The following is a 15036-nucleotide window of genomic DNA, read 5'->3' as shown; positions in this document are numbered from 1 at the left end:
GGTGGTGATGGTGGGAGTGGTGATGGTGATGGTGGGTGTGGTGATGGTGGTGGTGGTGATGGTGGGAGTGGTGGTGTTGATTGTGGTGATGATGGTGGGTGTGGTGATGGTGGTGATACTGATGGTGGGGGTGTTGATGGTGGGTGTGGTGATGGTGGGTGTGGTGATGGTGGGTGTGGTGGTGATGGTGGGTGTGGTGATGATGGTGGGAGTGGGTGTTTTGTGGGAGTGGGTGTGGTGATGGTGATGTATAAATTCCGCGATTCACAGCCATGTGGCATCATCAGCACCATCATCACCACCACCATCACCACGATGTCTCGTCTTTCCCCATGGCTCTCCCTGCTAGGTGAGTGTTCAACTTTCACATTCACGTTTCGCTTGTTGCGTTGAACAGTCGACTCGCGCACCTAGCCTGGCACAGCAGTAGTACAACACGTGGCACCTGCAGGGTCTGTCACGTGACCTCCTCCTGGTGCACCTAGCCTGGCACAGCAGCAGTACAACACGTGGCACCTGCAGGGTCTGTCCCGTGACCTCGTGCACCTAGCCTGGCACAGCAGCAGTACAACACGTGGCACCTGCAGGGTCTGCCCCGTGACCTCCTCCTCGTGCACCTAGCCTGGCACAGCAGCAGTACAACACGTGTCACCTGCAGGGTCTGCCCCGTGACCTCGTGCACCTAGCCTGGCACAGCAGCAGTACAACACGTGTCACCTGCAGGGTCTGCCCCGTGACCTCCTCCTGGTGCACCTAGCCTGGTACAGCAGTACAACACGTGTCACCTGCAGGGTCTGCCCCGTGACCTCGTGCACCTAGCCTGGCACATCAGTACAACACGTGGCACCTGCAGGGTCTGTCCAGTGACCTCCTCCTGGTGCACCTAGCCTGGCACAGCATTACAACACGTGGCACCTGCAGGGTCTGCCCCGTGACCTCCTCGTGCACCTAGCCTGGCACAGCAGCAGTACAACACGTGGCACCTGCAGGGTCTGCCCCATGACCTCCTCCTGGTGCACCTAGCCTGGCACAGCAGCAGTACAACACGTGGCACCTGCAGGGTCTGTCACGTGACCTCGTGCACCTAGCCTGGCACAGCAGCAGTACAACACGTGGCACCTGCAGGGTCTGTCACGTGACCTCGTGCACCTAGCCTGGCACAGCAGCAGTACAACACGTGGCACCTGCAGGGTCTGTCACGTGACCTCGTGCACCTAGCCTGGCACAGCAGCAGTACAACACGTGGCACCTGCAGGGTCTGTCACGTGACCTCGTGCACCTAGCCTGGCACAGCAGCAGTACAACACGTGGCACCTGCAGGGTCTGTCACGTGACCTCGTGCACCTAGCCTGGCACAGCAGCAGTACAACACGTGGCACCTGCAGGGTCTGTCACGTGACCTCGTGCACCTAGCCTGGCACAGCAGCAGTACAACACGTGGCACCTGCAGGGTCTGTCACGTGACCTCGTGCACCTAGCCTGGCACAGCAGCAGTACAACCCGTGGCACCTGCAGGGTCTGTCACGTGACCTCGTGCACCTAGCCTGGCACAGCAGCAGTACAACACGTGGCACCTGCAGGGTCTGTCACGTGACCTCGTGCACCTAGCCTGGCACAGCAGCAGTACAACACGTGGCACCTGCAGGGTCTGTCACGTGACCTCCTCCTGGTGCACCTAGCCTGGTACAGCAGCAGTACAACACGTGGCACCTGCAGGGTCTGTCACGTGACCTCGTGCACCTAGCCTGGCACAGCAGCAGTACAACACGTGTCACCTGCAGGGTCTGCCCCGTGACCTCCTCCTGGTGCACCTAGCCTGGCACAGCAGCAGTACAACACGTGTCACCTGCAGGGTCTGTCACGTGACCTCCTCCTCATGCACCTAGCCTGGCACAGCAGCAGTACAACACGTGTCACCTGCAGGGTCTGCCCCGTGACCTCCTCCTGGTGCACCTAGCCTGGCACAGCAGCAGTACAACACGTGTCACCTGCAGGGTCTGTCACGTGACCTCCTCCTCATGCACCTAGCCTGGCACAGCAGCAGTACAACACGTGTCACCTGCAGGGTCTGCCCCGTGACCTCCTCCTGGTGCACCTAGCCTGGCACAGCAGCAGTACAACACGTGTCACCTGCAGGGTCTGTCACGTGACCTCCTCCTGGTGCACCTAGCCTGGCACAGCAGCAGTACAACACGTGTCACCTGCAGGGTCTGTCACGTGACCTCCTCCTCATGCACCTAGCCTGGCACAGCAGCAGTACAACACGTGTCACCTGCAGGGTCTGCCCCGTGACCTCCTCCTGGTGCACCTAGCCTGGCACAGCAGCAGTACAACACGTGTCACCTGCAGGGTCTGTCCTCTGTGACCCCCCCCCTCACCCCCCTCACCCCCCTACCCCCCCCCGCCCCCCAGGCGTCCTGGGCCTCCTCTCGGCGTCCGCCCCAAGCGTCAATGGAGGTGCCGACCCCTCACCCCCACCCACCACCACCACCACCACGTGGGCACCCGCCTCCAGTGACGTCACGGACAAACCACGCCTCTAGTGACGTCACGGACGAACCACGCCTCCAGTGACGTCACGGACGAACCACGTCTCCAGTGACGTCACGGACGAACCACGCCTCCAGTGACGTCACGGACGAACCACGCCTCCAGTCACTGTCACGGACGAACCACGCCTCCAGTGACGTCACGGGCGAACCACGCCTCCAGTGACTGTCACGGACGAACCCCGCCTCCAGTGACGTCACGGACGAACCCTGCCTCCAGTGACGTCACGGACGAACCACGCCTCCTGTGACTGTCACGGACGAACCACGCCTCCAGTGACTGTCACGGACGAACCACGCCTCCAGTGACGTCACGGACGAACCACGCCTCCAGTGACGTCACGGACGAACCACGCCTCCAGTGACGTCACGGCCGAACCACGCCTCCAGTGACTGTCACGGACGAACCACGCCTCCAGTGACGTCACGGACGAACCCCGCCTCCAGTGACGTCACGGACGAACCACGCCTCCAGTGACTGTCACGGACGAACCACGCCTCCAGTGACGTCACGGACGAACCACGCCTCCAGTGACTGTCACGGACAAACCCCGCCTCTAGTGACGTCACGGACGAACCACGCCTCCAGTGACGTCACGGACGAACCACGCCTCCTGTGACTGTCACGGACGAACCCCGCCTCCGGTGACGTCACGTCGCCCTCGGCACCGTCGACCAATCAGCACAAGATATTGACAATCGTATCGATCCCACCCCCCCGTGCCCCCCCAGGACGCCCCCCGTTGCCCCGATCGCTCCTCCAGTTCCACCAGATGCTGCTGTGCGTGATGCCCAACTCGTGGCCCCTGTTCAGCTTCACTCGCTACGGCTGCTATTGTGGACTGGGCGGCTCAGGGCAGCCCCTCGATGAGCTCGACAGGTTAGTTAACCAACTAGCTCACCAACCAGCTCACTAGTTAACTAGCTCACTAACTAGTTAACTAGTTCACCAACTAGCTCACCAACTAGCTCACTAGTTAACTAGCTCACAACTAGCTCACTAGTTAACTAGCTCACCAACTAGCTCACTAGTTAACTAGCTCACCAACTAGCTCACCAACTAGCTCACTAACTAGCTCACTAACTAGCTCGCTAACTAGATAACTAGCTCACCAACTAGCTCACCAACTAGCTCACTAGTTAACTAGCTCACTAACTAGTTAACTAGTTCACCAACTAGCTCACCAACTAGCTCACTAGTTAACTAGCTCACCAACTAGCTCACTAGTTAACTAGCTCACCAACTAGCTCACTAGTTAACTAGCTCACCAACTAGCTCACCAACTAGCTCACTAACTAGCTCGCTAACTAGATAACTAGCTCACCAACTAGCTCACAAACTAGCTCACTAGTTAACCAGCTCACTAACTAGCTCACTAACTAGCTAGTTATCTAGTTAACAAGTTAACTAGCTAGTTAACCAGTTAGTTAACTAGCTCACTAACTAGTTAACTAGATAACGAGCTCACCAACTAGCTCAATAGTTCACTAACTAGCTCACCAACTAGCTGACTAACTAGCTCACTAAATAGTTAACTAGATGGCTAGTTAACTGGCTAGCTCACTAGTCACCTAACTAGCTCATAAACTAGCTAACTAGTTAACTAACTAGCTCACTAACTAGTTGACTAGCTCGCTAACAAGCTCACCAGCTAACTAGCAAGTTAACTAGCTCACTAAATAGTTAACTAGTTAACTAGTTAGTGAGCTAGTTAACTAGTTAACTACCTTACTCACTAGCTAACTAACTAGCTCACTGACTAGCTTGCTTGTTAACTAGCTAGCCCACTAACTAGCTCACTTACTAGCTCACTAGTTAACTAGCTAACTAGCTCGCCAGTTAATTGGCTAGTTAACTAGCCAACTAGCTAATTACTTAGCTCGCTAACTAGTTAACTAGCTCACTAACTAGTTAACTAGCTCACTAACTAGTTAACTAGCTAACTAGCTCAATAACTAGTTAACTCGCTAACTCACTAACCAATTAACTAGCTAACTAGTTAACTAGCTCACCAACTAGCTCACTAGTTAACTAGCTAGCTCACTAACTAGCTCACTAACTAGCTAGCTCACTAGTTAATTAGCTAGCTCACTAGCCAGTTAACTAGTCAGCTAGTTAACTGGTTAGCCCACTAATTAGTTAACCAACTCACTAACTAGTTAACTAGCTCACTAACTAGTTAATTAGCTCACTGGCTCACTAACTAGCTAACTATTTAACTAGCTACCTAGCTCACTAACTAGCTAACTAGTTAACTAGCTAACTAGCTCAATAACTAGTTAACTCGCTAACTCACTAACTATATAACTAGCTCACTAACTAGCTAACTAGTTAGCTAGCTAACTAGCTCACAAATTAGCTCACTAACTAGCTAACCAGTTAACTAGCTAACTAGATAGCTTACTAACTAGTTAACTAGCTCGATAACTAGCTCGATAACTAGTTAAACTAGCTAACCAGTTAGCTAGTTAACTATTTAACTAGCTAACTAGCTAACTAGTTAACTAGATCTATGTGTGTGTAGGTGTTATCAGGCCCATAATGAGTGCTACGCTGAGACCCAGCTGCTTGCTAACTAGTTAACTAGCTAACTAGTTAACTATCTAACTAGTTAGCTAGTTAACTAGTTAGCTAGTTAACTAGTTAACGAGATCTATGTGTGTAGGTGTTGTCAGGCGCATGCTGAGTGCTACGCTGAGACCCAGCAGCCAGCTAACTAGTTAACTAGTTAGCTAGTTATCTAGTTAGCTAGCTAACTATTTAGCTAGTTAACTTACTAACTAATTAACTAGTTAACTAGCTAACTAGCTAATTAGCTAACTAGTTAACTAGTTACCTAGCTAACTATTTAGCTAGTTAACTTACTAACTAATTAACTAGTTAACTAGCTAACTACGTGTTATATGTGTAGGTGTTGTCAGGTGCATGATGAGTGCTACGCTGAGACCCAGCCGCTAGTTAACTAGTTAGCTTGCTAACTAGTTAGCTAGTTAACTTGCTAACTAGTTAGCTAGTTAACTTGTCAGGCGCATGATGAGTGCTATGCTAAGACCCAGCAGCTAGCTAACTAATTAACTAATTAGCTAGTTAACTAGCTAACTAGTTAGCTAGTTAACGTGTTAACGAACTAACGAGCTAGCTAGTTAACTAGTCAACTAACTAGTTAACTAGCTAACTAGATAACTACGTGTTGTGTGTAGGTGTTGTTATGCGCATGATGAGTGCTACGTTGAGACCCAGCAGCTAGTTAACTAGTTAACTAGTTAGCTAGGTAACTAGTTAACAAGTTAACTTGCTAACTAGTTAGCTTGTTAACTAGTTAACTACATCTATGTGTGTAGTTGTTGTCAGGTGCATGATGAGTGCTACGTTGAGACCCAGCAGCTAGTTAACTGGTTATATAGTTAGCTAGTTAACTAGCTAACTAGTTAACTAATTATCTAACTAGTTAACTAGCTAACTAGCTAACTACGTGTGTTGTGTGTAGGTGTTATCAGGCGCATGATGAGTGCTACGGTGAGATCCAGCAGCTAGCTAACTAGTTAACTAGCTAACTAGTTAGCTAGTTAACTAGTTAGTTAACTAGTTAACTAGTTAACTAACTAGTTAACTGTGTTGTGTGTAGGTGTTGTCAGGCGCATGATGAGTGCTACGCTGAGACCCAGCAGCTAGCTAACTAGTTAACTAGTTAACTAGTTAGCTAGTTAACTAGTTAGTTAACTAGTTAACTAGTTAACTAACTAGTTAACTGTGTTGTGTGTAGGTGTTGTCAGGCGCATGATGAGTGCTACGCTGAGACCCAGCAGCTAGCTAACTAGTTAACTAGTTAACTAACTAGTTAGCTAGTTAACTAGTTAACTAACTAGTTAACTGTGTTGTGTGTAGGTGTTGTCAGACCCATGATGAGTGCTACGCTGAGACCCAGCAGCTAGCTAACTAGTTAACTAACTAGCTAACTAGTTAACTAGTTAGCTAGTTAGCTAGTTAGCTAGTTAACTAGTTAACTAACTAGCTAACTAGTTAACTAGCTAACTAACTAGCTAACTAGTTAGCTAGTTAACTAGTTAACTGTGTTGTGTGTAGGTGTTGTCAGGCGCATGATGAGTGCTACGCTGAGACCCATCAGCTAGCTAACTAGTTAACTAGTTAGCTAGTTAACTAGTTAACTAACTAGCTAACTAGTTAACTAACTAGTTAACTACGTGTGTTGTGTGTAGGTGTTGTCAGACCCATGATGAGTGCTACGCTGAGACCCAGCAGCTAGTTAACTAGTTAACTAGTTAGTTAACTAGTTAACTGTGTTGTGTGTAGGTGTTGTCAGACCCATGATGAGTGCTACGCTGAGACCCAGCAGCTAGTTAACTAGTTAACTAGTTAGTTAACTAGTTAACTAACTAGTTAACTGTGTTGTGTGTAGGTGTTGTCAGACCCATGATGAGTGCTACGCTGAGACCCATCAGCTAGCTAACTAGTTAGCTAGTTAGCTAGTTAACTAGTTAACTATCTAGTTAGCTAGTTAACTAACTAGTTAACTAGTTAACTAACTAGTTACGTGTGTTGTGTGTAGGTGTTGTCAGGCGCATGATGAGTGCTACGCTGAGACCCAGCAGCTAGTTAACTAGTTAACTAGTTAGTTAACTAGTTAACTGTGTTGTGTGTAGGTGTTGTCAGACCCATGATGAGTGCTACGCTGAGACCCAGCAGCTAGCTAACTAGTTAACTAGTTAACTAGTTAGCTAGTTAACTAGTTAACTAACTAGCTAACTAGTTAACTAACTAGTTAACTACGTGTGTTGTGTGTAGGTGTTGTCAGACCCATGATGAGTGCTACACTGAGACCCATCAGCTAGCTAACTAGTTAACTAGTTAGCTAGTTAACTAGTTAACTAACTAGCTAACTAGTTAACTAACTAGTTAACTACGTGTGTTGTGTGTAGGTGTTGTCAGACCCATGATGAGTGCTACGCTGAGACCCAGCAGCTAGCACACTAGTTAACTAGTTAACTAACTAGTTAACTAGTTAACTAACTAGTTAACTACGTGTGTTGTGTGTAGGTGTTGTCAGACCCATGATGAGTGCTACGCTGAGACCCATCAGCTAGCTAACTAGTTAACTAGTTAGCTAGTTAACTAGTTAACTAACTAGTTAACTAGTTAACTAACTAGTTAACTGTGTTGTGTGTAGGTGTTGTCAGACCCATGATGAGTGCTACGCTGAGACCCAGCAGCTAGTTAACTAGTTAGCTAGTTAACTAGTTAACTAACTAGTTAACTACGTGTGTTGTGTGTAGGTGTTGTCAGACCCATGATGAGTGCTACGCTGAGACCCAGCAGCTAGTTAACAAGTTAACTAGTTAACTAGTCACTAGTTAACTAGTTAGCTAGTTAACTAGTTAACTAACTAGTTGACTGTGTTGTGTGTAGGTGTTGTCAGACCCATGATGAGTGCTACGCTGAGACCCAGCAGCTAGTTAACTAGTTAACTAGTTAACTAATTAACTAACTAGTTAACTGTGTTGTGTGTAGGTGTTGTCAGACCCATGATGAGTGCTACGCTGAGACCCAGCAGCTGCCCGGCTACTGCCACCCGTTCTTCCGTCACTACGACTTCACCTGCGTGGACCACGTGGTCACCTGTGGTGAGTACTCAGTGGGTACTCAGTAGTCACCTGTGGTGAGTACTCAGTGAGTACTCAGTGGTGAGTACTCAGTAGTCACCTGTGGTGAGTACTCAGTGAGTACTCAGTGGTGAGTACTCAGTAGTCACCTGTGGTGAGTACTCAGTGGTCACCTGTGGTGAGTACTCAGTAGTCACCTGTGGTGAGTACTCAGTGGGGACCTGTGGTGAGTACTCAGTGGTCACCTGTGGTGAGTACTCAGTGGGACTCAGTAGTCACCTGTGGTGAGTACTCAGTAGTCACCTGTGGTGAGTACTCAGTAGTCACCTGTGGTGAGTACTCAGTGGGGACCTGTGGTGAGTACTCAGTAGTCACCTGTGGTGAGTACTCAGTGGTCACCTGACCTGTGGTGAGTACTCAGTAGTTACCTGTGGTGAGTACTCAGTGGTCACCTGTGGTGAGTACTCAGTAGTCACCTGTGGTGAGTACTCAGTGGTCACCTGTGGTGAGTACTCAGTAGTCACCTGTGGTGAGTACTCAGTAGTCACCTGTGGTGAGTACTCAGTAGTTACCTGTGGTGAGTACTCAGTGAGTACTCAGTGGTCACCTGTGGTGAGTACTCAGTAGTCACCTGTGGTGAGTACTCAGTAGTTACCTGTGGTGAGTACTCAGTAGTCACCTGTGGTGAGTACTCAGTAGTTACCTGTGGTGAGTACTCAGTGAGTACTCAGTGGTCACCTGTGGTGAGTACTCAGTGTGAGTCCCCACTGAGTACCCACTGAGTGTGTGTGTGTACCACGTGTGTGTACCACGTGTGTGTGTCACGTGTGTGTGTCACGTGTGTGTGTCACGTGTGTGTGTCACGTGTGTGTGTCACGTGTGTGTGTGTGTACCACGTGTTTGTGTTACCACGTGCGTGTCCCACGTGTGTGTACCACGTGTGTTTGTCACGTGTGTGTGTCACGTGTGTGTGTGTACCACGTGTTTGTGTTACCACGTGTGTGTACCACGTGTGTCTGTACCACGTGTGTGTTACCACGTGTGTGTACCACGTGTGTGTACCACGTGTGTGTGTCACGTGTGTGTTTCACGTGTGTGTGTGTGTCACGTGTGTGTGTGTGTACCACGTGTTTGTGTTACCACGTGTGTGTACCACGTGTGTCTGTACCACGTGTGCGTGTCCCACGTGTGTGTACCACGTGTGTTTGTCACGTGTGTGTGTCACGTGTGTGTGTGTACCACGTGTTTGTGTTACCACGTGTGTCTGTACCACGTGTGTCTGTACCACGTGTGTCTGTACCACGTGTGCGTGTCCCACGTGTGTGTACCACGTGTGTGTGTTACCACATGTCTGTACCACGTGTGCGTGTACCACGTGTGTCTGTGTGTGTGGTGTGTGTGTTTAAGTGTCTGTGTGTAACTACAGGCGGTGGTGACGACACGTGTGAGAACCACGTGTGTCTGTGTCTGTGTGTGTCTGTGTGTGTGTCTGTGTGTGTGTCTGTGTGTGTGTCTGTGTGTGTGTCTGTGTGTGTGTGACTGTGTGTGTGTGTCTGGAACAGGTTCGCAGATTTGCTGAACATTTCTGTGAGGTCCTGGGGGAGGGAAAATCCCTCAGCCAGGAAAACATCGTGGCACAAAGTGAGGATGACCCTGCTGAGGCTGCGGTGCCTCAAATATTGGAAGAAGTCACCCCCTGTGAGTGGCTGGCTGAGGTTCCATCTGCTGAGGAAGTATTGAAGGCGATCCGGAGTCTGAGACCAGGAAAGGCAGCGGGCAGAGATGATCTCCCAAGCGAAATGCTGAGGGAGGGTGGCGTTTGTGCACAGACTGCCCTATATGACATCATAACAACAGTCTGGACCACTGGACGGGTTCCGCAGGATTGGAAGGATGCCCTGGTGGTCCCCCTTTTTAAGAAGAGGGACCGCACAGACTGTAACAACTACAGGGGCATCTCACTCCTCAGTGTGCCGGGAAAGGTCCTGGCAAGGATTATTCAGCATCGCCTTGCCAGGCACGCTGAGGAGAGGCTTGCGGAGCCCCAATGCGGTTTCAGGAAAGGGCGGTCCTGCACAGATGCCATATTTTTCTGTCCGTCTGCTACAGCAGAGGTGTAGGGAATTCCAACAAGACCTACATCTCTGCTTTATTGACCTGGTCAAGGCCTATGATACCATCAGTAGGCCTGGGCTCTGGGTCGTTCTTCGTGCTTTTGGAGTACCTGACCCTCTGCTCACGATCATTAAGGACCTTCATGATGGTGAGCGGGCCCGGGTAAAACTACGTGGCCGGGAGTCAGAGCCATTCCCTGTACACCTTGGGGTGCGACAGGGATGTCCTCTGGCTCACACATTATTTAACATCTATTTTGACCACGTAGTTCGTGAAGCCTTCAATAGCTGTACCGGGGGAATCTCCATATGGTACAGATATAATGGGAGGCTAATCGATGCCCGGGTGCGGTCAAGGGATGGCTCCCTATTGCTCAACCACGTTATGTATGCTGATGATTTGGTAATAGCTGCTCAGTCAGAGGAGGAGTTGGAGACGCTGCTGCTGAGACTGGAGCGTGCCACTAAGAGGTGGGGCCTTACCATCAGCCCCACCAAAACTAAGCACCTGCCTGGGTATTTTGTACCATCGGACACTCCACCCCCACAACTCCCAATCGGTGATGGGGCAGTTGTGGAGAGAGTGGAGAGTTTCCCATACCTGGGCAGTGTGCTTATGACTGGCTCCAGTTTAACAGCAGAGGTCTCACTCCGAATCAGTCGAGCGGCAATATCTTTTCATCGGTTGCGTAACGCTGTGTGGAAGCTACCTGGTCTGTCGCTCCGCACTAAGCTTCAGGTCTTCTCGGCCACGGTCATTCCCTCCCTTCTCTACGCTTGCGAAACGTGGACCCCCCTAATGGAACATCTTCGCCGGTTAGAAACATTTAGGCTGGCCTGCCTACGATCCATCCTGGGTTTAACCAGACTGGATTGTGTGAGGAGCTCACAAATCCTTGAAAGATCTGGGCAAGGTCCCATCGGTGAGCTCCTCCGGCGGGCAAGGCTGCGTTGGCTGGGTCATGTAGCCCGCATGCCCAGCCAACGCATGCCGAAACAGCTTTTGTTCGGCCGGATTGAGGGGGCTAAGCGGGCGCGGCACGGGCTAGAAAGAGATGGAGTGATGTGGTACAGGAGGACGTGGAGCTGAGTGGACTTGCCGATGACCGGTACCAGCGGTGTCAAGATCGACCTCTGTGGAGGAGGCTCGTGAAGGACGCTACTGGGCAGTTGGAGGCAGTCGCCTTCAACAACAACGGAGGGCGGAGGAGCGACGCTCACAACAACGAGCGGAGCGCCGGGTGGCTAAAGCACAGCAGATTGGCACAGTAGGGGGCACAGGTGGCGCATCAGCCAGTCATCTCAGTCAGTCGACCCGTGGCACCTGGGTCTGCCCCGTGACCTCCTGCCAGCGGGCGTTCGACACTTCACGTGGCCTCAGGGTGCACATAGCCTGGCACAAGCGTCGTGGTGACGTCACCGCCACTTAGTGGCGAATGGCGGTTGTTGTGTGTCTGTGTGTAACTACAGGCAGTGGTAACGACGCGTGTGAGAGCCACGTGTGTGAGTGTGACCGTGTCTGTGTGTGACTGTGTGTGTGTGTGTCTGTGTGTGACTGTGTGTGTGACTGTGTGTGACTGTGTGTGACTGTGTGTGTGTCTGTGTGTGACTGTGTGTGTGTCTGTGTGTGACTGTGTGTGTGTCTGTGTGTGACTGTGTGTACCACGTGTGTGTGTGTACCACGTGTGTGTGTGTCTGTGTGTGACTGTGTGTGTGTGTCTGTGTCTGTGTGTGACTGTGTGTTTGTGTGTGTCTGTGTGTGACTGTGTGTGTGTGTCTGTGTGTGACTGTGTGTGTGTCTGTGTGTGTGTGTACCACGTGTGTGTGTCTGTGTGTGTCTGTGTGTAACTACAGGCGGTGGTAACGACGCGTGTGAGAGCCACGTGTGTGAGTGCGACCGTGTCTGTGTGTGACTGTGTGTGTGTGTGTCTGTGTGTGACTGTGTGTGTGTGTCTGTGTGTAAGTACAGGCGGTGTCTGTGTGTGACTGTGTGTACCACGTGTGTGTGTGTACCACGTGTGTGTGTGTCTGTGTGTGACTGTGTGTGTGTGTCTGTGTCTGTGTGTGACTGTGTGTTTGTGTGTGTCTGTGTGTGACTGTGTGTGTGTGTCTGTGTGTGACTGTGTGTGTGTCTGTGTGTGTGTGTACCACGTGTGTGTGTGTCTGTGTGTGACTGTGTCTGTGTGTGTCTGTGTGTGACTGTGTGTGTGACTGTGTGTGACTGTGTGTGACTGTGTGTGTGTCTGTGTGTGACTGTGTGTGTGTCTGTGTGTGACTGTGTGTGTGTCTGTGTGTGACTGTGTGTACCACGTGTGTGTGTGTACCACGTGTGTGTGTGTCTGTGTGTGACTGTGTGTGTGTGTCTGTGTCTGTGTGTGACTGTGTGTTTGTGTGTGTCTGTGTGTGACTGTGTGTGTGTGTCTGTGTGTGACTGTGTGTGTGTCTGTGTGTGTGTGTACCACGTGTGTGTGTCTGTGTGTGTCTGTGTGTAACTACAGGCGGTGGTAACGACGCGTGTGAGAGCCACGTGTGTGAGTGCGACCGTGTCTGTGTGTGACTGTGTGTGTGTGTGTCTGTGTGTGACTGTGTGTGTGTGTCTGTGTGTAAGTACAGGCGGTGGTAACAACGCGTGTGAGAGCCACGTGTGTGAGTGCGACCGTGTTTGTGTGTGACTGTGTGTGTGACTGTCTGTGTGTGTGTCTGTGTGTGTCTGTGTGTAACTACAGGCGGTGGTAACGATGCGTGTGAGAGCCACGTGTGTGAGTGTGACCGTGTCTGTGTGTGACTGTGTGTGTGTGTCTGTGTGTAACTACAGGCGGTGGTAACAACGCGTGTGAGAGCCACGTGTGTGAGTGTGACCGTGTCTGTGTGTGACTGTGTGTGTGACTGTGTGACTATCTGTGTGTGTGTCTGTGTGTAACTACAGGCGGTGGTAACAACGCGTGTGAGAGCCACGTGTGTGAGTGTGACCGTGTCTGTGTGTGACTGTGTGTGTGTGTCTGTGTGTAACTACAGGCGGTGGTAACAACGCGTGTGAGAGCCACGTGTGTGAGTGTGACCGTGTCTGTGTGTGACTGTCTGTGTGTGTCTGTGTGTAACTACAGGCGGTGGTAACGACGCGTGTGAGAGCCACGTGTGTGAGTGTGACCGTGTCTGTGTGTGACTGTGTGTGTGTGTGACTGTGTGTGACTACAGGCGGTGGTAACGACGCGTGTGAGAGCCACGTGTGTGAGTGTGACCGTGTCTGTGTGTGACTGTGTGTGTGTGTCTGTGTGTAACTACAGGCGGTGGTAACAACGCGTGTGAGAGCCACGTGTGTGAGTGTGACCGTGTCTGTGTGTGACTGTGTGTGTGACTGTGTGTGTCTGTGTGTGACTGTGTGTAACTACAGGCGGTGGTAACAACGCGTGTGAGAGCCACGTGTGTGAGTGTGACCGTGTCTGTGTGTGTGACCGTGTCTGTGTGTGACTGTGTGTGTGTCTGTGTGTGTGGTGTGTACCACGTGTGTGTGTACCACGTGTGTGTGTGTACCACGTGTGTGTGTGTCTGTGTGTGTGTGTGGTGTGTACCACGTGTGTGTACCACGTGTGTGTGTGTGTACCACGTGTGTGTGTCTGTGTGTGTCTGTGTGTAACTACAGGCGGTGGTAACGACGCGTGTGAGAGCCACGTGAGTGTGACCGTGTCTGTGTGTGACCGTGTCTGTGTGTGACTGTGTGTACCACGTGTGTCTGTGTGTGACTGTGTGTGTCTGTGTGTGACTGTGTGTGTGACTGTGTGTGTCTGTGTGTGACTGTGTGTACCACGTGTGTCTGTGTGTGACTGTGTGTGTCTGTGTGTGACTGTGTGTGTGTCTGTGTGTGACTGTGTGTGTGTGACTGTGTGTGTGACTGTGTGACTGTGTGTGTCTGTGTGTGACTGTGTGACTGTGTGTGTCTGTGTGTGACTGTGTGACTGTGTGTGTCTGTGTGTGACTGTGTGTGTGTGTGTGTCTGTGTGTAACTACAGGCGGTGGTAACGACGCGTGTGAGAGCCACGTGTGTGAGTGTGACCGTGTCTGTGTGTGACTGTGTGTGTGTGTGTGTCTGTGTGTAACTACAGGCGGTGGTAACGACGCGTGTGAGAGCCACGTGTGTCTGTGTGTGACTGTGTGTCTGTGTGTGTGTGTCTGTCTGTGTGTGTGTGTCTGTGTGTGACTGTGTGTGTTTGTGTGTAACTACAGGCGGTGGTAACGACGCGTGTGAGAGCCACGTGTGTGTGTGACCGGGTCGCTGCTCACTGTTTCTCCCGTGCCGAGTACCACGCCGAGCACTACGCCGTGGTCACCGCCGAGCGCTGCCGGGACCTCTAGGCACAGTCGCCGGCAACTTCTACCGGCAACTTCCGTCACCGGCAACTTCTACCGACAGCTTCCGTCACCGGCAAATTCTACCGGCAACTTCCGTCACCGGCAAATTCTACCGGCAACTTCCGTCACCGGCAACTTCTACCGGCAACTTCCGTCACCGGCAACTTCTACCGACAGCTTCCGTCACCGGCAAATTCTACCGGCAACTTCCGTCACCGGCAAATTCTACCGGCAACTTCTACTGCCAACTTCTACCGGCAACTTCCGTCACCGGCAACTTCCACCGGCAACTTCAGTCAACAGCAACTTCTACCGCTGACTGGCGACTTCTACCGGCAACTTCAGTCGCCGGCAACTTCTACCGGCAACTTCCGTCACCGGCAACTTCTACCGGCAACTTCAGTTGC

At 51.2% G+C, this 15036-nt stretch overlaps 1 protein-coding gene across 2 annotated transcripts; it reads left to right on the top strand.

Annotated features, from left to right (window-relative positions):
* The first annotated feature begins 223 nt into the window (after nt 1–223).
* On the top strand, nt 224–13467 carry LOC116937493 (acidic phospholipase A2 natratoxin-like). Of its 2 annotated transcripts, none has more exons than XM_076057720.1 (5): nt 224–349; nt 2413–2457; nt 3282–3429; nt 8077–8189; nt 13387–13467. In XM_076057720.1, exons 1-5 carry the CDS (start codon nt 241–243, stop codon nt 13443–13445), a joined length of 474 nt encoding a protein of 157 aa, XP_075913835.1. In that variant the 5' UTR covers nt 224–240; the 3' UTR covers nt 13446–13467. The 2 variants fall into 2 exon arrangements, with proteins under 2 accessions (XP_075913835.1, XP_075913834.1); XM_076057719.1 differs by lacking the exon at nt 13387–13467 and adding an exon at nt 12137–12257.
* Nucleotides 13468–15036: the final 1569 nt, after the last annotated feature.

This window comes from Petromyzon marinus, chromosome 84 (genome assembly GCF_048934315.1).
Source record: "Petromyzon marinus isolate PM22_M1 ecotype Great Lakes invasive population chromosome 84, UKy_Petmar_22M1.pri1.0, whole genome shotgun sequence".
Classification (NCBI taxonomy): domain Eukaryota; kingdom Metazoa; phylum Chordata; class Hyperoartia; order Petromyzontiformes; family Petromyzontidae; genus Petromyzon; species Petromyzon marinus.
The sequence above is the reverse complement of the archived record's forward strand: the minus strand, read 5'-3'. Positions and strand labels throughout refer to the sequence as shown.